This window comes from Mobula birostris, chromosome 22, assembly GCF_030028105.1.
Source record: "Mobula birostris isolate sMobBir1 chromosome 22, sMobBir1.hap1, whole genome shotgun sequence".
Lineage (NCBI taxonomy): Eukaryota > Metazoa > Chordata > Chondrichthyes > Myliobatiformes > Myliobatidae > Mobula > Mobula birostris.
In genome coordinates, this window is record NC_092391.1 from 53,479,239 (window position 1) to 53,506,709 (window position 27,471).

At 45.6% G+C, this 27,471-nt stretch overlaps 1 protein-coding gene across 2 annotated transcripts in view; it reads left to right on the top strand.

Annotated features, from left to right (window-relative positions):
* The window catches only part of stx2b (syntaxin 2b), a 126,162-nt gene that overhangs the window by 17,756 nt on the left and 80,935 nt on the right, over positions 1–27,471 (top strand). For both annotated transcript variants that reach the window (XM_072240782.1, XM_072240783.1), the window contains exon 4: positions 20,966–21,040. In XM_072240782.1, the coding sequence (XP_072096883.1) occupies positions 20,966–21,040 (75 nt within the window). The remainder of the gene's footprint in view (positions 1–20,965; positions 21,041–27,471) is intronic.

Below are 27,471 nucleotides of genomic sequence, written 5' to 3' on the forward strand. Positions count from 1 at the left end.
GGAAAGTAAGGTAGTGCAAAAAAAACCTGGAGACAGGTCCTGATATTTGGAGGGTACGGCCCAGATCCAGGTCAGGATCCGTTCAGCAGTCTTATCATAGTTGGAAAGAAGCTGTTCCCAAATCTGGTCGTATGAGCCTTCCAGCTCCTGAGCCTTCTCCCGGATGGAAGAGGGACGAAAGTGTGTTGGCTGGGTGGGTCGTGTCCTTGATTATCCTGGCAGCACTGCTCTGACAGCGTGCGGTGTAAAGTGAGTCCAAGGATGGAAGATTGGTTTGTGTGATGTGCTGTGTTCACGATCTTCTGCAGCTTCTTCCGGTCTTGGACAGGACAACTTCCATACCAGGTTGTGATGCACCCTAGAAGAATACTTTCTACGGTGCATCTATAAAAATTAGTGAGGGTTTTAGGGGATGGGCCAAATTTCTTTAGTTTTCTCAGGAAGTAAAGGTGCTGGTGGGCCTTCTTGGCAGTGGACTCTGCTTGGTTGGACCAAGTCAGGTCATTTGTGATATTGACTGCGAGAAACTTAAAGCTTTTGACCTGTTCCACTTGCGCACAACCAATGTAAATTGGGTCGTGCGGTCGGCTACTCTTTCTGAAGTCAACAACCAATTCCTTCGTCTTGCTGACATTGAGGGATAGGTTATTGTCTACAGTGACCAAGTAGCTCTACTTCCATCCTGCTTTTGCACAGTGGAGTCTAAAGGTACTGAAATTGGCCAATCCAGAGTCTTAATTCCTAGACCACCTTTGCCTTTCTCCATAACTAGCTTTGCGATTTCAAGCTGTAGCTGCTACCTCTGAAATAATCTCCCAATGACAATTTATCAACTTGTCTGGCTGTGTTCCTGTGATGAACTCAAGCCCAGCTTCAATATAATTGTCTACTTATAGCTCAAACGTGCTTGAACTTGGAATAGTGTGGGCCCTTTGGCCCACAATGTTACCTTCTCTAAGATCAATATGACCCTTCCCCACCCCCCACATAGCCCTCCATTTTTCTATCATCCATGTGCCTGTCTAAGAGTCTCTTAAATGCAGCTAATGTATCTGTCCCTACCACCACACTTGGCAGAGCGCCACCCAGCAACCTCCAATTTAACCCTAGCCTGGAGAGAAAATTCAAAAATCCGAGGTGCAAAGGGACTTGGGAGCCCTTGTGCAGGATTCCCTAAAGATTAATTTGCAGGTTGAGTTGGTGGTGAGGAAGGCAAATGCAATGTTAGCATTTATTTTGAGGGAACTAGGACATAAAAGCAAGGATGTGATGTTGAGGCTTTATAAAGCACTTGTGAGCCCTCGTGGAGTATTGAGAGTCATTTTGGGCCCCTTATCTAAGAAAGGGTGTGTTGATATTGAAGAGGGTTCAAAGGAGGTTCACAAAAATGATTGGGATTGAAGGGCTTATCATATGAACGTTTGATGGCTATGGGCCTGTATTCACTGGAATTCAGAAGAATGAGGGGTGACCTTATTGAAACCTAGCGGATGTTGAAAGGCCTTGATACAGTGGATGTGGAGAGGATATTTCCTATGGTGGGGGAGTCTTAAGACCAGAGCGCACAGCTTCAGAATAGATGGATGTTCTCAGAGATGAGGAGGAATTTCTTTAACCAGATTGGTGAATCTGCAATTGGCACAGGCCGCTATGGAAGCCAAGTCATTGGGTACATTTAAGGCAGAGATTGATGGGTTCTTGATTACAAACACGAGAAAATATGCAGTTGCTGGAAATCCAAGCAACATGCACAAAATGCTGGAGGAACTCAGTACGCCAGGCAGTATCTATGGAAAAGTAAACAGTTGACTTTTCAGGCTGAGACCCTTCATCAGGACTGGGGAAAAAAGATGACAAAGAGTAAGAAGATGGGGGAGGGGAAGAAGTACAAGGTGGTAGGTGATAGGTGAAACTGGGAGAGGGATTAGTCAAGGCATGAAGGGATATGGAGAGAAGGCAGGAGATTTGGGCTGAGAGGGAAAATGGATCAACCATAATAAAATGGCAGAGCAGACTCGATGGACCAAATGGCCTAGTTCTGCTTTGATATCTTATGGTCTTAATGTCTAATCACAGGACAATTTACAATGACCAGTTTACCTACTAACCGGTACACCTTTGGACTGTGAGGAAACTGGAGCAGCCAGAGGAAACCCATGTGTTCCATGGGGAGGTCATAGACTCCTTACAGATTACCTTAGAATTGAACTCTGAACTCTTGACACCCTGTGTTATGATAGTGTCGTGTTAACCACAATGCTACTGGGCACCCTCATCTTCTCCTCTTATACATCTTGTAACCTCAATTGAGTCATCTCTCATCCTCCTTCGCTCCAAAGAGAAAAGCCGTAGCTCACACAACTTTTCCTCATTAAAAAAAAGTTCCCTAATCCAGAATTTGACACTTTTTTAGAAACTCCACACCTCCTCCCCACCCCACTGAGCCTTTCACACTGAAGCAGTTCCAGTTCAAATTGAGGAAGTTGAAATCCACACTGGTATTATTAGCCCTTGATGTACAGTGTGAGATCTGAAATAACTGTTTCCTGTTTTGTCCTTCAATACAGTCATCAAAAAATCAATCGGGTATACATTCCGGGAACTTATCCTCTGTTAGCACTAATTTGACTGACCTGATGGGTTAAAACGCAATGCGTACTGTTGCGTGCACCTCTCGTCTCTCCTCGTTTACAATATGATCTCCTGTTTGGTGATCTATAAATAACTCCCGCCCCTGGGAGTTTCCCACTCTTTAGTGCTGTGTAGCTCCACTCAGAATCAAAATCAGGTTTAATATCACTGGCAGAGGTTGTGAAATTCGTTGTTTTGAGACAGCAATACATAATAAAAGCTATAAATTACACTAACTGTAAATGCGTGCATGTGTATATGTATATATGTATGTGTTATGTTTTGTATATATAGTATATTATACATTATAGAGTGCTTATATAGAGTCCCTTTCATATGACACACCAAATCATCACTGGTGCAGCCATTTGACTTTAAAGGTCACATAATTAGTTAGGTGGAGGTGACCGGCTGGAGTCAAGGTCTTTCAGTTGATTGTTGTAAAAATACACCTGTATCTGGAAGTTCTAACTGCTGGTGAGTCAGTATACTGGCAAAAGACACTCCAGGCAACTCTTTGAAAAGGTTATTGAAAAGCAGAAGTCAGGAGATGTATATAAGAAAATTTCCAAGTCCCTGAATGTCTCTTGGAGTATAGTTAAGTCGATCATCAAGAAATGGAAAGAATATGTCACAGCTGTAAATCTGGCTAGAGCAGGCCATCCTCAAAAACTGAGTGACCATGCGAGAAGAGGATTAGTGAGGGAGGTCACCAAGAGACCCATGACAACTCTGGAGGAGTTACAAGTTTCAGTGGCTGATATGGGAAAGACGGCGCGTACAACAACTGTTGCCCGGGTGCTTCACCTGTCGCAGCTTTATGGGAGAGTGAGAAAGGGAAATACACTGTTGGGGGAAATAAACTCAAATGAATTCTTGGCTGGAGTTTTCCAGAAGGCATGTGGGAGACTGAAGTCAGCTGAAAGAAGATTCAATGGTTTGATGAAACCAAAATTGAGCTTTTTGGCCATCAGACTAAATGCTATGTTTGGCATAAGCCAAGCACCGCACATCGTCAAAAACACACCATCCCTACCATGAAGCATGGTGGTGACTGCATCATGTTGTGGGAATGCTTCACTGCAGTAGGCCCTGGAAGGCTTTTGGAGGTAGAGGAGAAAAGAATGCAACAAAATACAGGGAAATCCTGGAGGAAAACCTGACGCAGTCTGCAAGAGAACTGCATCGAGGGAAAAGACTTGGAAATTTTCTTGTATACATCTCCTGACGTGCTTTTCAAAAACATTTTAGCAGAGTTGGTTGGAGTGTTCTTTTGTCTTCAAGCCGTAGTTTTTGCCAGGATAGAACATAGAACAGTACAGCACAGTACAGGCCCTTCGGCCCACAATGTTGTGCCGATCCTCAAACCCTGCCTCCCATATAACCCCCCACCTTAAATTCCTCCATATACCTGTCTAGTAGTCTCTTAAATTTCATGAGTGTATCTGCCTCCACCACTAACTCAGGTAGTGCATTCCACACACCAACCACTCTCTGAGTAAAAAACCTTCCTCTAATATCCCCCTTGAACTTCCCACCCCTTACCTTAAAGCCATGTCCTCTTGTACTGAGCAGTGGTGCCCTGGGGAAGAGGTGCTGGCTATCCACTCTATCTATTCCTCTTATTATCTTGTACACCTCTATCATGTCTCCTCTCATCATCCTCCTCTCCAAAGAGTAAAGCCCTAGCTCCCTTAATCTCTGATCATAATGCATACTCCCTAAACCAGGCAGCATCCTGGTAAATCTCCTCTGTACCCTTTCCAATGCTTCCACATCCTTCCTATAGTGAGGCAACCAGAACTAGACACAGTACTCCAAGTGTGGCCTAACCAGAGTTCTATAGAGCTGCATCATTGCATCGCGACTCTTAAACTCTATCCCTCGACTTATGAAAGCTAACACCCCATAAGCTTTCTTAACTACCCTATCTACCTGTGAGGCAACTTTCAGGGATCTGTGGACATGTACCCCCAGATCCCTCTGCTCCTCCACACTACCAAGTATCCTGCCATTTACTTTGTACTCTGCCTTGGAGTTTGTCCTTGGAAAGTGTACCACCTCACACTTCTCCGGGTTGAACTCCATCTGCCACTTCTCAGCCCACTTCTGCATCCTATCAATGTCTCTCTGCAATCTTCGACAATCCTCTATACTATCTGCAACACCACCAACCTTTGTGTCGTCTGCGAACTTGCCAACCCACCCCTCTACCCCCACATCCAGGTTGTGAATAAAAATCACGAAAAGTAGAGGTCCCAGAACAGATCCTTGTGGGACACCACTAGTCACAATCCTCCAATCTGAATGTACTCCCTCCACCACGACCCTCTGCCTTCTGCAGGCAAGCCAATTCTGAATCCACCTGGCCAAACTTCCCTAGGTCCCATGCCTTTTGACTTTCTGAATAAGCCTACCATGTGGAACCTTGTCAAATGCCTTACTAAAATCCATATAGATCACATCTACTGCACTACCCTCATCTATATGCCTGGTCACCTCAAAGAACTCTATCAGGCTTGTTAGACACGATCTGCCCTTCACAAAGCCATGCTGTCAGTCCCTGATCAGACCATGATTCTCTAAATGCCCATAGATTCTATCTGTAAGAATCTTTTCCAACAGCTTTCCCACCACAGACGTAAGGCTCACTGGTCTATAATTACCCGGACTATCCCTACTACCTTTTTTGAACAAGGGGACAAGATTCGCCTCCCTCCAATCCTCCGGTACCATTCCCGTGGACAGCGAGGACATAAAGATCCTAGCCAGAGGCTCAGCAATCTCTTCCCTCGCCTCATGGAGCAGCCTGGGGAATATTCCGTCAGGCCCCGGGGACTTATCCGTCCTAATGTATTTTAACAATTCCAGCACCTCCTCTCCCTTAATATCAACATGCTCCAGAACATCAACCTCACTCATACTGTCCTCACCATCATCAAGTTCCCTCTCATTGGTGAATACCAAAGAGAAGTATTCATTGAGGACCTCGCTCACTTCCACAGCCTCCAGGCACATCTTCCCACCTTAATCTCTAATGGGTCCTACCTTCACTCCTGTCATCCTTTTGTTCTTCACATAATTGAAGAATGCTGTGGGGTTTTCCTTTACCCTACTTGCCAAGACCTTCTCATGCCCCCTTCTTGCTCTTCTCAGCCCCTTCTTAAGCTCCTTTCTTGCTTCCCTATATTCCTCAATGGATGCATCTGATCCTTGCTTCCTAAATCTCACATATGCTGCCTTCTTCCACCTGACTAGATTTTCCACCTCACATGGTTCCTTCACCCTTCCATTCTTTATTTTCCTTACTGGGACAAATTTATCCCTAACATCCTGCAAGAGGTCTCTAAACATCAACCACATGTCCATAGTACATTTCCTTGCAAAAACATCATCCAATTCACACCTGCAAGTTCTAGCCTTGTAGCCTCATAATTTGCCCTTCCTCAATTAAAAATTTTCCTGTCCTCTCTGATTCTATTCTTTTCCATGATAATGCTAAAGGCCAGGGAGCGGTGGTCACTGTCCCCCAGATGCTCACCCACTGAGAGATCTGTGACCTGACCCGGTTCATTACCTAGTACTAGATCTAGACTGGCATTCCCCCTAGTTGGCCTGCCCACATACTGTGATCGGAATCCGTCCTGGACACACTTAACAAACTCTGCCCCATCTAAACCCTTGGAACTAATCAAGTGCCAATCAATATTAGGGAAGTTAAAGTCACCCATGATAACAACCCTGTTATTTTTGCACCTTTCCAAAATCTGCCTCCCAATCTGCTCCTCTGTATCTCTGCTGCTACTAGGGGGCCTATAGAATACCCCCAGTAGAGTAACTGCTCCCTTCCTGTTCCTGACTTCCACCCATACTGACTCAAAAGAGGATCCTGCTACATTACCCACCCTTTCTGTAACTGTAATAGTATCCCTGACCAGTAATGCCTCCCCTTTTCCCCCCTCTCTATCCCTTTTAAAGCACTGAAATCAGGGAATATTGAGAATCCGTTCCTGCCCTGGTGCCAGCCAAGTCTCTGTAATGACCACTACATCATAATTCCATGTATGTATCCAAGCTCTCAATTCATCACCTTTGTTCCTGATGTTTCTTGCATTGAGGTACACACACTTACTACCTTTACACTGTTTATTCTGCTTCTCTTTCCTCAAAGCCTTTCTATATGTTAGATCTGGCTTTACTCCATGCATTTCTTCCACTGCTCGATCGCTCCGGGTCCCATCCCCCTTGCAAATTAGTTTACTGACTCACTAGCAAGACAATGACCCGAAGCATAAAACCAAAGCTACACAGGAATGGCTTAAAAACAACAAAGTTAATGTCCTGGAGTGACCAAGTCAGAGTGTTGTCCTCAATCCGATTGAGAATTTGTGGCTGGATTTGAAAGGGCTGTTCACTCAGGATCCCCATGCAATCTGTTAGAGCTTGAGCAGTTCTGTAAAGAAGAATGGGGAAAGATTGTAGTGTCCAGATGTGCAAAGATGATAGAGACCGATCCACACTCAAGGCTGTAATTGCTGCCAAAGGTGCATCTAGTAAATACAATCAATTATTTTGTGTTTTATATTTGTAATTAATTTAGATCACTTTGTAAAGATCTGTTTTCACTTTGACATGAACATCTTTTTCTGTTGAACAGTGTCAAAAAAGCCAAATTAAATCCACTGTGATTGTGTTGTATGTGTGAGGCACATATACAGTATATGGATAGGGTACCTGAGACCTTTGCACAGTACTGTGGTAATTTTATGTAGTGTATTGCATTGTACTGCTGCCACAGAAAAAAACAAATTTCATGACACGTGAATGATGATAAACCTGATTCTGATGTGGGTCTCTATTGTGGACTGAGTGTGTGTGTATATGTGACTAAGACGTTTGCACAGTACTGTATATATACTGTATAAAAAACAAAGTAAGTGCAAGAAGAAAAAAAAATTGAGTTCGTACACATGGGTTCTTGCCCATTCAGAAATCTGATGGCAGAGAGGAATAAGCTGTTCCTAAAATGTTGAGTATGAGTATTCAGGCTCCTGTACCACCACCCTGATGGTAGCAATGAGAAGAGGGCATGTCCTGGGTGATGGGGTCCTCAAGGATGGATGCCACCTTTGTGATGCATTGCCTTTTGAAGGTGTTCTCTGCTGGAGAGGCTAGTGCCCATGATGAAGCTGGCTGAGAGTGCAACTTTATGAATCTCTTTTTGATCCTGTGCAGTGTCCTTTCCATACCACATGGTGATGCAACCAGTCAAACTGCTCTCCACTCTACCTCTATAGAAATCTGAGAGTATTTGCTGACTCAGTCCTAAATCTGTGCAAGCCACCTCGTCAGCTGAGCCGGCTGGGGAGAAACTGGGTGGGTGGGGAGTGGTCTGGGAAATGAGATACATCTTCAAAGACAATTTTGAAAGTATACTTTGTTTATATAGAGTATTTACAGGAAATGCAGTGAGTCCACATCTTTAAAATTGTGCTATCAGACATTCAGATTTATTACAGTACCGTGTAAAGGTCAGACACATGTATATACCTTGGGTGTCTTAAGACCTTGTACAGTACTGTATTTGTCAATGTGGAGTGGAGAGAGTTCATAAATCTGGTGGGAGTAAAGGATGTTGGGAATGGTGAAGGTGGAGTGCCATGGGACGGGTTTGGCGCAGGTGGCAGAGGAGAGGTGCCAGGGGCAGGGGGATGGTGGCGAGACCACAGACACACCTAGCCCGGAGACACCAGGCAAGGCCATTTGATTTCAAACAATTGGTCTATTGATCATTACAGAATGTCTCTCTGGTGCTTCCCACTCCCTCCCCTCTCCCTTCCCCTTTTCCCAACCATGATTCCCCTCTCCCTGTCCCCTCCCCACTCTCAGTCCACAACAGAGACCCAGATCAGAATCAGGTTTATCATCACGCACATATGTCATGAAATTTTTTTTTTTTTTTGCAGCAGTAGTACAATGCAATAAATAAAATTGCATCAATACTGTGCAAAATTCGTAGGCACCCTAACACACGCATTCACGCTTTCACATGGGAGTAGGCAGTTTAAATGGTTTTGGAAGTGCTGGAGGGCCTTTTTCTGTGTTGTACTTTTCTATGACTTTTTAAAAAAAGACACAACACATTCTGGCACCAACAGAGCATGCCCATGTTCAACCCCATGACAGGCTGCCTCTAGACCTCCAGTCCTTGGCCCAGACTGGCAGACATCAGGACTCTTAGCATGCATCAAAGTCTCTAACGCTTCCTCTGTAAGCAACACTCCCATGAAGTGTTTGAGAGGCCATTACACCAGACTGTGACCATTTGCGGAAATATCCTAGATTAGGGGTTCCCAACCTGGGGTCCTCGGACCCCTGTATTGGTCCTTGGCATAAAAAAGGTTGGGAACCCCTGTCCTGGTCCATTGTCTTAACTGAAAGCTTTTTGCGGTGGCTGTACCAAGCTTCAGTGCGTTCCTCAGCACGTCCTGCTACGCTCTGGAATGTTGTAGATGGCAGGAGTCCACTAGTCCAGGAAGACTGAGTTTCAGACAGGCCAAAGTGCATCTGTCACCGAGCTGATGTTTGTCTTGCTGTGTCCCCCTGAGGAGCAGCCTGTTGATGCGGGTCCTCTTTGCAATCCCCCAAGGTTTTGCATTGTTGCTCATTATTCTCCAGTTGATTAATATAAAACCATAAGATATTGGAGCAGAGTTAAGCCAATTGGCCCATCGGGTCTGCTCCAGCATTTTATCATGGCTGATCCGTTTCTCTCTCAGCCCCAATCTCCTGCTTTCTGTCCGTATCCATCCCTTCAGGCCCTGACTAATCAAGAATCTATCAGTCTGCCTTGGGTGGTATGGTAGCATAGTGGTTAGCATAACTACAGTACCAGTGACCCGGGTTCATTTCCCTCCGCTGTCTGTAAGGAGTTTATACATTCTCCCTGTGATCATGTGGGTTTCCTCCCACAGTCCAAAGACGTGCCAGTTGGGTTAATTGGGCATTGTAAATTGTCACGTGGTTAGACTAGGGTTACCTTGGGGGATTGCTGGGTGGCGTGGCTTGGCCTATTCTGTGCTGTACGTCGATAAATAAGGAAAACTAAATATACCCGATGACTATACCTCCACAGTAGCCCGTGGCAATAAATTGCACAGATGTACCACTCTCTGGCTAAATAAATTCCTCCTCATCTCTGTCCTAAAAGGACGTATCTCTATTCTGAGGCTGAGTCCTCTGGTCCTAGACTCCCCCACCATAGGAAACATCATCCACTTTATCAATGGCCTTTCACCATTAGATAGGTTTCAATGTCAGCTCTCATCCTGAATCCCATTGAGTACAGGCCCAAAGCTATCTAATGCTCCTCGTAAGACAATCCTTTCAATCCCGGAAGCAGCATGTTGGTCATCAGGATTATGAGGTTAGCTGAGACTACCAGTGGATACTATTCCTCATTCTTCCTGAGATGCCCCATAAATACGAGGATGTTGCCAGGTCTGCAGGATCTGAGTTACAAGGAAAAATTGAATAGGTTAGGACCTTATTCCTTGGAATATAGAAGATTGAGAGGAGATGTAGAGGTATACAAAATTATGAAGGGTATAGATAGGGCAAATGCATGCAGGCTTTTTCTAAGCTTTCTGGGCGGGACTGTAACTAGAGGTCATGGGTTAAGGGTGAAAGGTGAAAAGTTTAAAGGGAACATGAGGGGATACTTCACTCAGAGAGCGGTGAGAGTGTGGAACAAGCTGCCAGCACAAGTGGTGGATGCAAACTTGATTTCAACATTGAAGAGAAGTACGTGGATGGTAGGGGTATGGAGGGCTATGGTCCGGTTTGGGTGCAGGTCGATGGCAGTAGGCAGTTTAAATGGTTCAGCATGGCCTTTTTCTGTAGTGTTTCCCTCCACTGGCTCTATCTGCCCCCCCCCACCCCCCGGCTCTCTTTGCCTCTTGCTCCTTGCCACCCGGGCTCGGCCTGTGCTAGGGCAATGCATTCGGCTCAGGGAGAGGAACAGTGCGAAAGGGGAAGTTCACCCCTCCTGCCTGTTTAGTAATGTAGCCTCAGTGACAGGCTGGGAACTGTGTTGCATGAGCAGTTGAGAATTTTCTCCAGAGTGTTGCGTCATACCCTGTTAACACAGTGACAGCTGTAAGAGTGGACAGAGCGCAGCTGGTAGCAGCATCCACACCAGGATCACCAGACTCAAAAACAGTTACTTCCCGAAGCAGTGAGGCTGATCAACATCTCCACCCATTAACCCACCTCTCCACACCCCCAACACCACTACTTTATCATTTCCTGTCAGTCACCTTGCGGACAGCCATTCCTGTGCCTAGCTTCACTTTATGGACATGCAATTAATCTCTATATCCATGCAATTAATCTCTATATCCAAACAATCTTATGTGTTCTTTCCCTTGTGTTTCTTTTGTGCTGTGTTGACTCCAAAGTAACAATTATTTCATTCTCCTTTACACTTGTGTACTGGAAATGACATTAAGTAATTTTGAATCTGCATGTGGCAACAAATTACACAGATTCACCACTCTTTGGCCAGAGAAATTCCTCCTCATCTCGGTTCTAAATGGATGTCCCTCTATTCTGAGGCTGTGTCTTCCATCTTAGACTTCCCCACCATTGGAAACATCCTCTCCACATCCATTCTGTCAAGGCCTTTCAACATTTGATGGGTTTCAATGAGGTTACCCCTCATTCTTCTGAATTCCAGTGAATACAGGGCCAGAACCATCAAATGATGTTCGTTGGACAAGTCATTCAATCCTAGAATCATTTTCGTGAGTCTCCTTTCAACCCTCTCCCTAGTGCTTTTGCACAGTACTGTAGTATTTTTGTGTATTGCACTTCTGCTGTTGCAAAAAAAAGAAACAAATTTCGTGACGTGATTGATGGTAAACTTGATTTTGATATGGATCTGTATTGTCGACTGAGTGTGGGAAGGAGGTTTGGGAAAAGGGGAAGGGAGAGGGGAGCACCAGAGACGGTCTGTGATGACCAATAAACCAATTGTTTAGAATCAAATGATGTTGCCTGGTGTCTCAGGGCTGGGTGTGTCTGTACCCACTCCACCCCCTGCCCTGGCACTCCTTTGCCACCTGTCCCACACCCTCCCACAGTGCTCTACCCTCACCATTCCCAACATCCTCTGCTCCCACCAGATTTACAGACCCACTCTCCACTCCACATTGACAAATACGGTACTGTGTAAAAGTCCGAGGCACCCTGGCTATATATATATATATGTGCCTCAGACTTCTGCACGGTACTCCAGACATTACAGTAGACCCATACACCATTGATCACTATAACACAGTACCGGCCCTTCAGTCTGCGATGTTGTGCCAAACCTTTCATCTAGTCAAAGATCAATCAAAGCCTTGCTTCCCACATTGATTTCCATTTTTCTATCTCCAGTACTTGTCTAAGAGTTCTTAAATGTCCCTAATGTATCTGTTTCTGCTGCCACCTTGCCAGTGCGTTCCACACACCCAACACTGTGTGCTTTTAAAAAAAACTACCTCTGACATCACCCTCTATACTTTCCACCAGTCACCTTAAAATTATGCTTCCTTGAATTAGCCATTTGCGCCCTGGGCAAACGTCTCTGGCTGTGCACAGATTTAGGACAACCAGCAAGAGACCCAGAAGGGACATAAACCTTTTGTCATCCTCATGGTGTTCTTACAGACCCCAGCTAAAAGGGTAGTGGGAAAAGGGTTCAGTGATATCTTGAGGTCTTCCATTAGTCAGGGTTGACCATGGATTTAGCATCCTAACTGTTAACACGATATGCAAGCCAGGGCAGTGTGATGTGGGAAGCGAGCTGTTGCCCATACAGCAGGCTCCCCCTTTCCACACAGCTGATGAATCCAAAGGGACGGCAGAGCCTGATGAATTTTGGTACCAGTGACATTGCAGGAATTGTCCGTCAGTGTTGAACTCATCATAGAACTGCCTTCAGGACTTCGGCTCCGGACTTTTCCCTGGTGTTTACTTTTGAAGCCTTCCCCATGAGTGGATAGAGCCACAAGGCAGCGGAGGTTTGAGGTCAGAGTTTTCCTTCTGGGTAAGCTGCCGACCACGGCTGACAAGCCCTACCTGCCTGAAGCGACTGGTTTGAAGGCACCAGTAACCCGCCTTTACCCCTTCCCCTGTCAGTAGAAAGGGTTCTGCCGGGCTTAGTAGCTAAGTCACACATGAAGGCTAGGAGTTGGATGGTTGACAGAGACTGTTTGAGGCACACACCAGTGAGAACATTTACTAGGTAGTGGCAAAGCATTCTGGGTGGAAAGTACATATGAACCTCGGGTCTGTCTTAAGTTCTCACACAGGGTGACACTCATTGCCTTCTCTAGGACTGCCGGACTGGGTAACAGCTCCTTCCCTCAGGCTGTGAGACTAATGAATACCCTGGCACCTCCAAAGTCTCGTCACTAGCACTGCAAGCTGTTTACTGCTTATCTGTGCTGTGCATTTCACATGCAATTTGAATTATATTTTATTAGTTCAAGGTTCAAAGTACATTTTATTATCATAGTACATATGTGTCACTATAAACAACCCTGAGATTCATTTTCCTGTGGGCATATTCAGCAAATCTATAGAATAGTGACTATAACAGGATCGATGAAAGATCAACCAGAGTGCAGAAGTCGACAAACTATGCAAATGCAAATATAAGTAAATAACAATAAATGATGAAGATAAGATGGTTCAATAGTTCCATTTACTATCAGAGAAATGTATGCAGTATACAACCAAAATTCTTGTTCTTCACAGAGATCCATAAAAAAGTGCCCAAAGAATGAGTGACAGTAAAAATGTTAGAACCCCAAAGCCCCCTACTCCCCCTCCCATGCACAAACAGCAGCAAAGCATCAACCCTTCCCCACCTCCCACTTACTACAGCAAAAAACATCAGCACACTCCACCCACCAAGCAAGCAACAGCAAAGCTCCCAAGAAAGACCATGATCTGCAGTACAACAAAACCTAATTATTCCCCTGACAATTTGACATACCGCAGGCTCTCTCTTACCCTAATAAAGGGAAAGAGGTGTCCCCTTTCACAGCAAGAGGGGCGACATAACAAAATGTCTGCTGTATCACTTTTTTCCGAGTTCTCCGACTCTAGAATTGGCAACAAACTCTCCTCCACAAAAGCGAGAGAGAGCGCGAGCGACTCACCGAGTACATGGTCTCCTACAGCTGATCTGCTGTTCCCAGTGTTCAATTCTCTCCTGTGATGTTTTATTCAGTGGCACAGGCATTGAATCAGCTCATCCACAGGGCTGTGAAGCCTTGGAACCTCTCAGCCATGTCCCTGGGATTTTGAAAAGTGGCCAGTTGTGAACGCGCCGCCCACCCCCCCCCCCCCCCCCAGGAGTGGGTCCCATCACCGCGAAGAACCCAAGTCTGGGTGTAACTCCAGGTCAGGGTCTCACAGGACAGAACATTCATCCATCCTGAAAAGGAAAAAGATGGGCATCAAAGGCAGAAATTAAGCTGTTTCTGCAAATGAGCTGGAAGGAGTCGTTGTTAAGCGTCATTGTAGCCCTGCCCTTAATGAGACGAAGAGTCCTTAAAGTGAGATAATTGGTTGTGGTTGAGTGTAGTTATCACCTTTTATTCAAGAGCCTGATGGTTGAGGGGTAATAAATGTTGTTGAACCTGGTGGTGCAAGTCCTGAGGCTCCTGTACCTCCTACCTGATGGCAGCAGCGAGAAGAGAACATGGCCAGGGTAGTGGTGGGGATCACTGACGCAAAATGCTGGAGGAGTTCAGCAGATCAGGCAGCATCTATGCAAATGAATAGACAGTTGATGTTTCGGGCCAAGAGCCTTCATCAGGACTGGAAAGGAAGAGGGAAGATACAGACTAAGAAGGTGAGGGGAAGGGGATAAGGACAAGCTAGAAGGTGATGGGTGAAGGCAGATGGTTGGGGACAGGAATGGAATAAGCTGGGAGGTGATGGGTGGAAAAGGTAAAGAAGGAGGAACCTCATAGGAGAGGAGAGTGGACCATGGAAGAAAGGGAAGGAGGAGGGGTATAAGGGGAGTTGATAGGTATGTGAGGAGAAGAGGTTGAGGTCACAGTGGGGAATAGAAGAAGGGAGAGGGGGAAACAATTCCAGCATCTGCACAATCTCTTGTGTTTATAATTACATATCTATCAACCTCTGGTTTAAATATACCCAATGACCGCCTCCACAGCAAGCAATCTCTCAATTCATGGATTCCTTTCTGAAGGTGATTTTTGAAGTTGCACTGTTAATGTCTTTAATAGTTTGTAACTTCAGTATGTGACCAAATACCACTAGAATTGAGCACGGGAGAATGCACCTCACAGTGCCAGCGAATGATCAGGGTTGAATTCCTGCCGCTGGGTGTAATGAGTTTGTACGTTCTCTCTGTGACTGCCGGGGTTTCCTCTGTTACTCCAGTTACCCTTCCACATTCTGCTAGGGTTAGTCAATTCTGGGAATGCTACTTTGGCATCCAAAGCATGGCGACACTTGCGATCTGCCCTCAGTGCATTTGTGGTCTGTATTGGTCGTTGAAGCCAAAGACGTATTTCACAGTGTTTCAATGTACATTCAAGGTCCATTCTTCTACAGACAGTCTTGAAGCAAAAAAAAAAGCACCATGGAAGCTGTTCCAAAAAAAAAAGTCAACTCCCTGCCACATGCACAAAAAATAACAAATACAGGTTTCCCCTGCCATCTGAAGGTAGAGCGTTCCTATGAAATGGTTCGTAAGCCAGAATGTCGTAAAGCGAAGAAACAATTACCATTTATTTATATGGGAAAATTTTGTGAGCGTTCACAGACCCAAAAATAACCTACCAAATCATGCCAAATAACGCATAAAACCTAAAATAACAGTAATATATAGTAAAAGCAGGAATGATATGATAAATACACAGCCTGTATAAAGTAGAAATACTTTTCCACAATCATTGCCTGAACTGTTCTCCGTAGTGAAAATCTCACGCAAGTGCTGTTGGCAAAAGCACGGCGCAAAAGCACGGCGCAAACGCTCTCCAGTAACCTAAGCTACGAAGCTGCCAAATCATACCAAATAACACATAAAATACACAGCCTATATAAAGTAGAAATAATGTATGTACAGTGTAGTATCACTTATGGGAATTGGGAAGACAGCACAGAGCACACTGATGATGATAGTGTGTTAGACTGAATCGTTGGAGTTTGGGGCGGTACAGTAGCCCCCACCCTCCAGGCAGTGAACCGATACTGATCCGCGAAGCAAGCAGGGGTGCAGCGGTAGCTGGGAGGCACACAGCACATCTTTAAGAAAAAAGCCGAAATAAACATGCTAATTAATTAGGTGCCGCCTGGCACGTAATTGTCGGCCCAGATCAGAGGCGATTGCTGATTGCATCGCCTCTGATCTGGGCCGACATTTACGTGCCGGGCGGCACCTAATTAATTAGCATGTTTATTTCGGCTTTTTTCTTAAAGATGTGCTGTGTGCCTCCTGGCTACTGCTGCATTCTCCGCGAATCGGTATCTGCGGCCTGGGGGTTGGGGTGGTGGGACACTAGGGTATCATCTCATCATTGTCTGTTTCCGTGAGGGTTGGCAGGTCATCATCTCCTATCTCTGCCTGCCTCGATGTCGAAGGTCGAGGTTTGTCATCTGCTGTGGCTGATGTGGAAGGCTTGCTTGACTGCTTAGCCTCGCGCATTTTTAGATCATAGAGTTCTTTGAAAGGACTCAAGCCATCTTGCAAATACTGTATGCCCTAAACCGACGTACCCTTTCAAAATTAAAGTCGTACTTTATCTTTACTCATTCCGTTTCAGTTGTTATCCTTTCCTCTTCCAACTGCACCAGCTCTTCATATGTCAGTTCTTGGTCATGGGATGCCAAAACCTCTTCAACATCATCTTTGTCAACTTCCACAAGCCAAACTCACTTTGTCCTTACTTCGTTCACCATGATCAAAATGCTTAATTATGTCTAGTTTTACACTAAGTGTAACACCCTTACGAGCTCTTTTAGGCTTTTCTGGTACGTTAGAACTCATCTTGCAAACAGCTGCTCACAGGCACGTGTTTAAGCAATGCTGGCGAGAATGCTGTTCCGAATCCGTGAGAGACCGTCACACACAGACAGCTTCCCTCTTTAAAAATGAAATAATTAAGAAGTCCATTGCCCATTTGTTCTGGATGTACTGCCACATTCCGAACGTTTGTCGAAGCAAATCTCCTACTCCCAGCTTAAAGAAGGCAAACGTAAGAGAGGTGGACAACAGAAGAGATTCAAAGACATCTTAAAAGCCAACATGAAGAAATGTTACATCAACATCAACAATTGGGAAACTAATGCCAAGGACAGGAAACTCTGGCAAGCCATCATCCGAGAAGGAACAGCATCTTTCAAAGCCAACAGATGTGCAGAATTAGAAGAAAAGAGAAGAAAATGGAAAGAGAGGCAGCAACAACCAAAGCCCTATCTGCCATCTGGAACTACCTGTCCTGAATGCGGAAGAACTTTCAAAGCCAAGATTGGACTCATAAGCCACTTGAGAGCCCATAAGTAGATCAACAGAACGAAGACCATCATCCTCAACCTCGAGGGATAGCCAAGACGACGACAACTGCCACGTTGATATAAATTGATTCTTATTTGATTTGACAGTTGGCATCAAGATCAGTACAATATTGTGGGACGGATGGCCTGTCTGGTGCTGCACTATTCCATTTTAATTTCTTTAGCGATACGGTGTGGAACAGGCCTTTATGACCTAATGAGCCGCAAAAGCCAGTTATTTAACCCTAGGCTAATCACAGGACAATTTATAATGACCAATTGACTGACTAACCAGTACATCTTTGGATTGTGGGAGGAAAGCGAAGCACCTGGAGGAAACTCACGCATTCCACAGGGATGACTTAGAGAAACCCACACGCACATGGGAAGGAACATACAAACATTCTTACAGAGGACGTCAGAATTGAACTCCAATCTCTGACGCCCCAAGCTGAAATAATGTGCTAACCATGGCAATTTATTGACGCAGAGGGAAACGTCAGGAATTCCAGAAAGTTATACATATGCGCGCGTGTATACGCACGCACGCACGCGCACGCACACACACACACACACACACACACACACACCCCCACCCACCCACCCCACCAGATGCTCTGATCCCAGCATGGGTGCGTGCAAAGTGCAGAATGGTGGGTAGATCTTGCAGCTGCTTGCACAGTCATTATTTGAGCTGTGCAGCCTGCCAGCTCTGACAGGAAATGATAAAGTAGTTGTGGTTGGGGGTGGTTTAGTGGGTGTAGGTGTTGATCAGCTTTGCTGCTTGAGAAAAGTAATTCTTGTTGAGTCTGATATTCCTGGCGTGGATGCTACATAGCTTCCTCCCTCATGAATAGGGTGGATGGGATCCTTCATGATGTTACTGGCCCTTTTCTGTCACCTTTCTGTATCTATGTCTATAGATGCTGCCTGACCTGCTGAGTTTCTCCAGTATTTTGTGTGTGTTGCTGAAGAATTCTGTTTACCTGACCACTTCACTGGACTCAGCAACCCCAGTGATTAAGGACTTCCATAGTCCGCTGGACAAGGACAGTTTTGAGGTGTTCGGATACAAGATTGCCACCCATATAGAGTTGAGTCCGCTACAACAGGAAAAAGCCTGTGACCATTCACCTGATCTACCATATGCCCTTCATGATTTTATACCCCTGTATGAGGTGACCTTTCAGCCTCCTAAGCTGCAGATAACTAAATCCCAGCCTGTCCAGTCTCTCCTTAATTCAAGCCCTCTTCTGCTGGTGACATCCTTGTGAACCTTCTCTGTGCCATCTTCTGCTTAATCACATCCCTCCTATTCAAGATTATTTAATGACATTTCCAGTACACAAGTGTAAAGGAGAACAAAACAATCGTTACTTTGGATCCGATGGAGCACAAAAAAAAACAGAATAAGATCATTAACTTCTGGTATCTTGCTTCCCTCCCCCTTCTGTTTTTGTTCACCACTCTCACCCCTTCTCATCTGCCCATCATACTCCTTCCCTTTTTTCCATGGTCCATTCTCCTCACCTATTGGATTTTTCCCACAGTCCTCTTTACCTCTTCCACCTATCATCTCCCACCTTCTTCATCCCCCCTCCCCCACCCAATATTAAAAGTGTGCCCCAGTATTGCTGGTGTGGAGTCCTTGATGATTCAAGATTGCTTAATAGAGAGTGCAATAATCGTTACTCTGGATCTGATGCAGCATCTTAAAAAAACACAATAACGTAACACAATAATAATAAACCACAAATATGTGACTAAAGATTGTATTTAGTAACAGACGCACTCGGGAGGGAAATGCCTTGTTCAAGAGTTCACAATGCAGGGAATGAAGGTTAAAGGAGATTCACAAAAATGATTCCAGTAGTAAAGGCTCGTCGTATGAGGAGAGTTTGATGGCTCTGGGCCTATACTCACTGGATTCAGAAGAATGAGGGATGACCTCAATGAAACCTATTGAATGTTGAGAGGGCTCAACAGAGTGGATGTGGAGAAGATGTTTCCTATCATGGGAGAGTCTAAGGCTAGAGGACGCGGCCTCAGAATAGAGGGACGCCCCTTTAGAACGGAGGAATTTCTTTAGCCAGTGGGGTGGTGAGACAGTGGAATCCATTGTCACAGGTGGCTGTGAAGGCCAAGTCATTGGGTAGATTTAAGGCAGAGGTTGACAAATTCTTGATTAGTCAGGACTTGAAGGGGTATGGGGAGAAGGCATGAGATTGGGGCTGAGTGGAAAAATGGATCAGCTGTGATAAAATGGCAGAGCAGATTCGATGGGCCGAATATCCTAATTCTGCTCCTATATCCTATGGTCTTATGGAAATAGTGATGCTCCAGTAAAATGTTAATAAATCACTGGAATGAGTGCCGTGGTGAGTAGAAAGGATACAATTCTGTCCAAACATGATTTCCAGCTCTTGAAGGAGAATCAAAAACCCAGAATGGTGAAGTTTTCAGCAAGTTGTCAGCCAGTCAAGTTAATTCCGCGATTTACCTCAATGCCGTCTCCCAGAAATGGCTCGACACAGTGGGTTGGTTACATTTCCTAACAGTGTAGGATGGACTGTATTTAACTAGTTGTTAGATGTCACAGAGTCATAGAAAAATGCAGTACAGAAAAAAGCCTTTCATCCCTCCTAGTCCATGCGGAAACCATTTAAGCTCCTGTCGATCGACCTGCACCAGGACCATAGCCCTCCATACCCTTACCATCCATGCACCAAACTTCTCTTAAACATTGAAATCAAGCTCACATGCACCACTTGCGCAGGCAGCTCATTCCACACTGACCACCCTCTGAGTAAAGAAGTTTCCCCTCATGTTCCCCTTCAACTTTTCACCTTTCACCCTTTACCCATGGCCTCTAGTTGTAGTTCCACCCAACCTCAGTGGAAAAAGCCTGCATGCTTTTACCCTATCTCTACCCCACATAACTTTGTACGTATCTATCAAATCTCCTCTTGTCTTCTATGTTCTAAGGTAAAAAGTCCTAACCTGTTCAGTCTTTCCTTATAACTCAGGTCCTCCAGACCCGGCAACATCCTTGTAAGTTTTCTCTGTACTCTTCCAACCTTATTTACATCTTTCCTGTAGGTAGGTGACCAAAACTGCACACAGTGGTCCAATTTAAGCCTCCCCAACGCCTTATACAGTTTCAACATAACATCCCATCACTTGTACTCAGTGCTTTGATTTATGAATGTCAATGTGTCGGAAAGTTTCCCCATCTCCCTGTGATGCCACTTTCAATGAATTATGGACCTGTATTCCCAGATCCCTTTGTTCTACTGCACTCCTCAGTGCCCTACTGTTCACTGTGTAAGACCTACCCTGGTTAGTCCTCCCAGAGTGCAACAGGTCACACTTGGTCTGCATTAAATTTCATCTGCCATTTTTCAGCCCATTTTTCCATCTGGTCCAGATCCCACTGCAAGCCATGATAGTCTTCGCTGTCCGCCTCACCCCCAGTCTTGGTGTCATCCACAAATTTGCTGATCCAGTCAACCACATTATCATCCAGGTCATTGACATAGATGACAAACAGCAACAGACAATGTTTTGTAATTAAATCTGTTTTCCATTCAAAACCAGCAAATAAAAGGCTGAGCATATTTGGAATTTAATATTGGGCAGATGTTAATACATGTTATGAGCTGCAGCCAAGTGTAATGATGAAATCAATATATTGAACAAAAATTCCCTTTCTGTAAGCTTGGAAGTTTAATTAAAACTTCTCATTTTATAGAAACGAAAGAAGAACTGGAGGAGCTAACACTCTCGATCAAGGCAACAGCGAACAAAGTTCGAAATAAGCTAAAAGGTAAGAGTTTTTACACAGCCATCTTGTAGGCTGGTCTCTCTGACAGAATTACAGAATAGTTGGTGTGAACAAGGCCATTCAGCCCTTTAAGGTCTGTACTTGTGCTAAGAGCACTCAGCAGTTCCCGTTCCCCCACCTTCAATTTCCCTACCAGTTCTTTCTTGCCCCACTCTCTGTAATGTATTCTAGATCCTAACCACTTGCTGAGTGCTTTAATGAAAAAAAAGCTTCTTGCAAAATGTTTGGTTTCTTGCCAATGATCTTCAATGCAACCTGATAGCATGAACATTAGTTTCTCCATTGTCCGGTAATTCTCCCTTCCTCCTCCTTCAGTTCCCCGGTTTGGCCTCTTACCTCTTCTCCTCACCTGCCTAACACGTCCCTCTGGTGCCCTTCCACCTCCCCTTTCTTGCATGGTTCACTCTCCTCTCCTATCGGATTCCCCTTTCTACAGCCCTTGACCTTTTCCACCTATCTCCTCCCAGCTTCTTACTTCATCCCAGCTCTTTCTCCCCCTCCCCTTCCCCCAACCTGGCTTCATCTATTGCCTAGTTTGTCCTCCTTCCCCTCTCCACCCTCTTATTCTAGCATCTTCCCCCTTCCTTTTCAGTCCTGATGAAGGGTCTTGGCCCGAATCATCAACTGTTTATTCCTTTCCATTGATACTGCCTGACCTGCTGAGTCCCTCCAACAATTTGTGTCAGGTACTTAATCAGTTGGGGCATCTATGGTCATGGGGTGAAGGCTGGAAATTGAGGCTGAGAGGGAAAATAAATCAGCCACAATGAAGACTTGATGGGCTGGATGGCCTAGTTTTGCTCCTATGCCTTCTGGTCCAACATCAACAGGACTACCTACTGACTGAAACTCACACCTCATCAGGGCGTTACTGCTTCTCGATAAGCCTGGGTCATCACATGTCCTGAGTTCAAGCACAGGCAGACTCACCACCAGGCTTCTGTATCCAGTCATCCAGTCCAAACTCAAGTGTGTTGATCTTCATTTTGTGTCTTCTGTGTCTTGATGCCTTTGGCAATGAATACAGTTTCTCTACATTTACATCCTTAAACCTTTACATCCCCTCCTAACCTCCCCATACAACCCCACCTTCTCCATTCTGTCCAGCAAACTAAGATCCCTCATTCCTGGAAACCATTTTACTAAATCACTTCTGTAGCTTCTTCAGATCTGTCTCAGCTCCCCACTGCACTTCCCACTCCCACCCCTTCATCATAGGCACTGGCTTCTCCAGCATCAAGGATACAGTATATTCAAGATGCAGTGCCTTACTAAGCCTAACTTGTGCATCTTTTGGACTGTGGAGGAAACCCATATAATCGTGGGGAGAATGTATAAACTCCTTACAGACAGCAGTGGGAATTGAACCCCGATCGCTAGCACAGCGAAGTGTTATACTACCCACTACCCTACCATTAATATTTGGAATGTTGACTGTCTCTCACAACAGATTTATAGGTTAATAGATGTGAGGAAATTTGCCTTCAATAATCCATCTGTTCTCAACTGTTGCCACAACATTTGGTTCATCCTCATTTGAACAACATTCATTTATGTAGCTCTCAGTTCACTACTGACTCGGGCTGAAGTATTTGTATAGAGGAGTCTGTGTTTTGTACATTTACCACAGTGTTATACAGAGGATGCTGGGACTGACTGTTGATGGTCAGGTCCGTCTCCTGCTCAGAGGTTGGTGAGGTTGCCTTTGGCAGTTTCTTCCATCTGGTGTGGAGGGTCCTCTGCACAGGATTGGGAAAACATAGAAACATAGAAAATAGGTGCAGGAGTAGGCCATTCGGCCCTTCGAGCCTGCACCGCCATTTATTATGATCATGGCTGATCATCCAACTCAGAACCCTGCACCAGCCTTCCCTCCATATCCCCGTAGCCACAAGGGCCATATCTAACTCCCTCTTAAATATAGCCAATGAACTGACCTCAACTGTTTCCTGTGGCAGAGAATTCCACAGATTCACCACTCTCTGTGTGAAGAAGTTTTTCCTAATCTCGGTCCTAAAAGGCTTCCCCTTTATCCTCAAACTGTGACCCCTCGTTCTGGACTTTCCCAACATCGGGAACAATCTTCCTGCATCTAGCCTGTCCAATCCCTTTAGGATTTTATACGTTTCAATCAGAAAAGCTGCAGAAAGTGGTAAACTCTGCCAACACCAGCCTTCCCAGCATTGAGGATGTCCTTAAAGGGCGATGCCTCAAAAAGGCGGCCCCCATCACCCAGGACATGCCCTTTTCTCATTGCCACCATCAGGAAGGAGGTACAGAAGCCTGAACGCATACACTCAACGATTCAGGAACAGCTTCTTCTCTACCACCATCCAATTTCTGAATACAAATTGAACCCGTAAGCACTATCTCAGCATTCTTGTTCTTTGCACTGCTTAATTTATAAGTGGTGTGTCTGTACCGGTGATGCAGTGGTATCTGCAACCGGACATAAGAACACGATGGCCTAGGTTCGAATCCGGCCGGCTCTTTACACACTGTCCATCTGTGCTGGGTTGAGCATCGAGCTCACAACTCAGCCATGTAAAACAGACGAAACTAAAGAAACGGCAAGGTTGCACCCCAATGCACCAAACAAGCTGCAGGGAGGAACTTTACCATATTAGAAAAAATATATAAATTGCAATAAGCTATGTGTATTTTAAATTATATTTTATAGTTTTGAATGTATTTTATGTATTGCAATGTACTACTGCCACAACACGACATTTCACAACATATCCCAGTGATACTGAACCTGATTCTGATATTTAGAACAGAGACCAGATAACTTATTTCTAATCTCGTTAGCTTCCCAGTATCAAAGTCCCTTTAACTGCAAATGAATAGTCCTGCTCTTGATCTCTGGTGACTTTGTTGACAGTTCTTTCTGTCTACATCACAGTCTCACCTCATGTGGAGTGAAGCTACCTCTGTTTAGGAAAGCATCCATCCTTCCTCTCCCTTGTGGTTACGTAATCAGTTGGGGTATTGACTCACACACACACTCTAGATTAGACTGTAGCTTTTTGTGGTTTTCCACTTGTCACTGATACCTCCTCGCTAGCGTTCAAGTTTAATTATCATTCGATCATACGCATGTATGCGGTCAAATGAAGCAGTGTTTCTCTGGGGCCGAGGTGCAAAACGCAGTATCAACTGTCACACACAGCACAAGGCATGTATACTACATACGGTAATGTGCAGAGGTCTCAGGTACAGATATAAAGCTAGGGTGCCTGACTTTTACACAGCACTGTAGTAATTTTATGTATTGCATTGTACTGCTGCTGCCAAAAAAAAACAAATTTCATGACGTGAGTGATGATAAACCTGATTCTGATATGGGTCTCTATTGCGGACTGAGAATGGGAAGGAGGCAGGGAGAAGGGGGATCATGGTTGGGAAAAGGGGAAGGGAGAGGGAAGCACTAGAGTGACATTCTGTAATGATTAGTAAACCAATTGTTTGGAATCAAATGACCTTGTCTGGTGTCTCAGGGCTGGGTGTGTCTGTGCACTACCCACCGCCCCTCTCCCACCCTGGCACTCCTCTGTCACCTGTCCCACACCCCTCCTGTGGCACCCCACCCTCCCCATTCCCGACATCCTTTGCTCCTGCCAGATTTACAAACTCGCTCTACGCTCTACATTGCCAAATATAGTACAGTGTAAAATTCTTGGCACCCTAGCAATATATGTGTGCCTGAGACTTTTGCACATTGCTGTAAGATAGCAGTAAACATCCAGTCACACAAAATAATATAATATAGCCCAAGACCCTGACTGATGGTGCATGGATATTGTTGGCAAGAACAAGCCCATAGCAGTCTGCAGATGAAGGCAATCCAGCTTGTCTTCCACCAAGCGAACACTGGAGGCCAGCACCGACAGAAGGCACGGACTCCAGCGTGTCTGCCATCTCCCGTACTGTCTCCAGTACACAACTCAGCACGGACTCCATGTCTGCCCTCTCCCGTACTGTCTCCAGTGCACAACTCAGCACGGACTCCATGTCTGCCCTCTCCCGTACTGTCTCCAATACACAACTCAGCATGGACTCCATGTCTGCCCTCTCCTGTACTGTCTCCAGTGCCAAACTCAGCACAGACTCCATGTCTGCCCTCTCCTGTACTGTCTCCAGTACACAACTCAGCACGAACTCCATGTCTGCCCTCTCCCGTACTGTCTCCAGTGCCCAACTCAGCACGGACTCCATGTCTGCCCTCTCCCGTACTGTCTCCAGTGCACAACTCAGCACGGACTCCATGTCTGCCCTCTCCCGTACTGTCTCCAGTACACAACTCAGCACAGTCTCGATGTCTGCCCTCTCCCGTACTGTCTCCAGTGCACAACTCAGCACGGACTCCATGTCTGCCCTCTCCCGTACTGTCTCCAGTGCCAAACTCAGCACGGACTCCATGTCTGCCCTCTCCCGTACTGTCTCCAGTGCCGAACTCAGCACGGACTCCATGTCTGCCCTCTCCCGTACTGTCTCCAGTACACAACTCAGCACGGACTCCATGTCTGCCCTCTCCCGTACTGTCTCCAGTACACAACTGAGCACAGACTCCATGTCTGCCCTCTCCCGTACTGTCTCCAGTACACAACTGAGCACGGACTCCATGTCTGCCCTCTCCCGTACTGTCTCCAGTGCCGAACTCAGCACGGACTCCATGTCTGCCCTCTCCCGTGCTGTCTCCAGTACACAACTCAGCACGGACTCCATGTCTGCCCTCTCCTGTACTGTCTCCAGTGCCGAACTCAGCACGGACTCCATGTCTGCCCTTTCCCGTGCTGTCTCCAGTACACAACTCAGCACGGCCTCCATGTCTGCCCTCTCTCGTACTGTCTCCAGTGCACAACTCAGCACGGACTCCATGTCTGCCCTCTCTCGTACTGTCTCCAGTGCACAACTCAGCACGGACTCCATGTCTGCCCTCTCTCGTACTGTCTCCAGTGCACAACTCAGCACGGACTCCAGCATGTCTGCCCTCTCCCATACTGTCTCCAGAGTCTTTCCACTCTGTGGCTGCAATAGGTGAATGAGGGCCTAGTCTGTTCTACAGCCAAGCTCATATAGCTCCTTCGTTGTTGGTCTTACCAATGAACCAGTGAACTAGACTTGCAGGGTTTTATGTTACTAATGTCCAACAGGATCTTGCAATCACAAGAAAAATATTCATGGCAATCACAATTTGTTAGCCTCCACGGACCAATTCCAGTGCCTTCCATAACAGGTGGCAACACAGTCCACGCCAAGTCCAGCTCCATCGCTGTTGAACAAGTTGCTCATTAGATTAGATTAGATTAGATTCAACTTTATTGTCGTTGTGCTGAGTACAGGTACAAAGCCAATGAAATGCAATTAGCATCTAACCAGAAATGTAAAGAGTAGTGTTATTTACAAAATAACTGCGTGTAATCCCCTGGTAAGCCTCAGATTCACTCAGCTCGCTGTCGTCTAGGAGGAGCAGCCTTCAGCCCCGCCAAACTGGGTAATCAAGTTTGTGTGATGTACCCCACCCCGCCAAATAACAGACAATACACCATATGCGATTAAATTATTACACTTTATAGATCTTACTGGAACTATGTAATTAATAGAGATAAAATATAAAAGGAAAGTAAAAGGCACCAAGCTTATCAAAGTTTAACCACTTCATGCACAACAGTTGGAGTTTAAATAACGGAGTCTTCTTTCCACCATTCGATCCCCTCCGACCTCCTCAACCCACCGCCTGGGACCAACCATGGTGGTCAACCAGACGCTCCACACGAGTCTGTCTTTGTCTCCTCTCCTCGCCGAAGATCCTGGGCCTCGGACTCCCGCTTGGGGTGTGTCCCGCTGCCCAGTGTATAGCATTGCGTCTCCTCTCTCTGTCCCCATTGCGCCTTCTGCCCCAAAGCCTGCACAAACGATAGCTTACAGACACACAAGAAAGAATAATATCTATCCCAATTGGTTAGCAAATGAATACTATCCTCTATCAGTAATATAACCCAAATAAGCTGCTAGAGAGAGAACTTCCTCAGCAGTTAACATAACAAAGAAGCCATTTTTTTTGCCTTAGCAGTAACATAAAGGAAGAATAAAAAGTAAGTGCTACAGCACACAAATATAAAAGTACTGAGACAGTACAATATGGGTGCAATACTACTTAGCGCTGTGATGTGAGGTTCAGCAGGGTCACAGCCTCAGGGAAGAAGCTCTTCCTGTGCCTGCTGGTGAGGGAACAGAGGCTCCTGAGCCGTCTACCGAATGGGAGGAGAGTAAAAAGTCCATGGTTAGGGTGAGATGCATCCTTGATAATGCTTTTCGCCCTGCCCAGGCAGCGTTTATAAAAGATGTTCTCAATGGTGGGTAGACCTGTAGTACTTGATGGCAGTGCCTTGTGATTGTAAAAAGAAAGA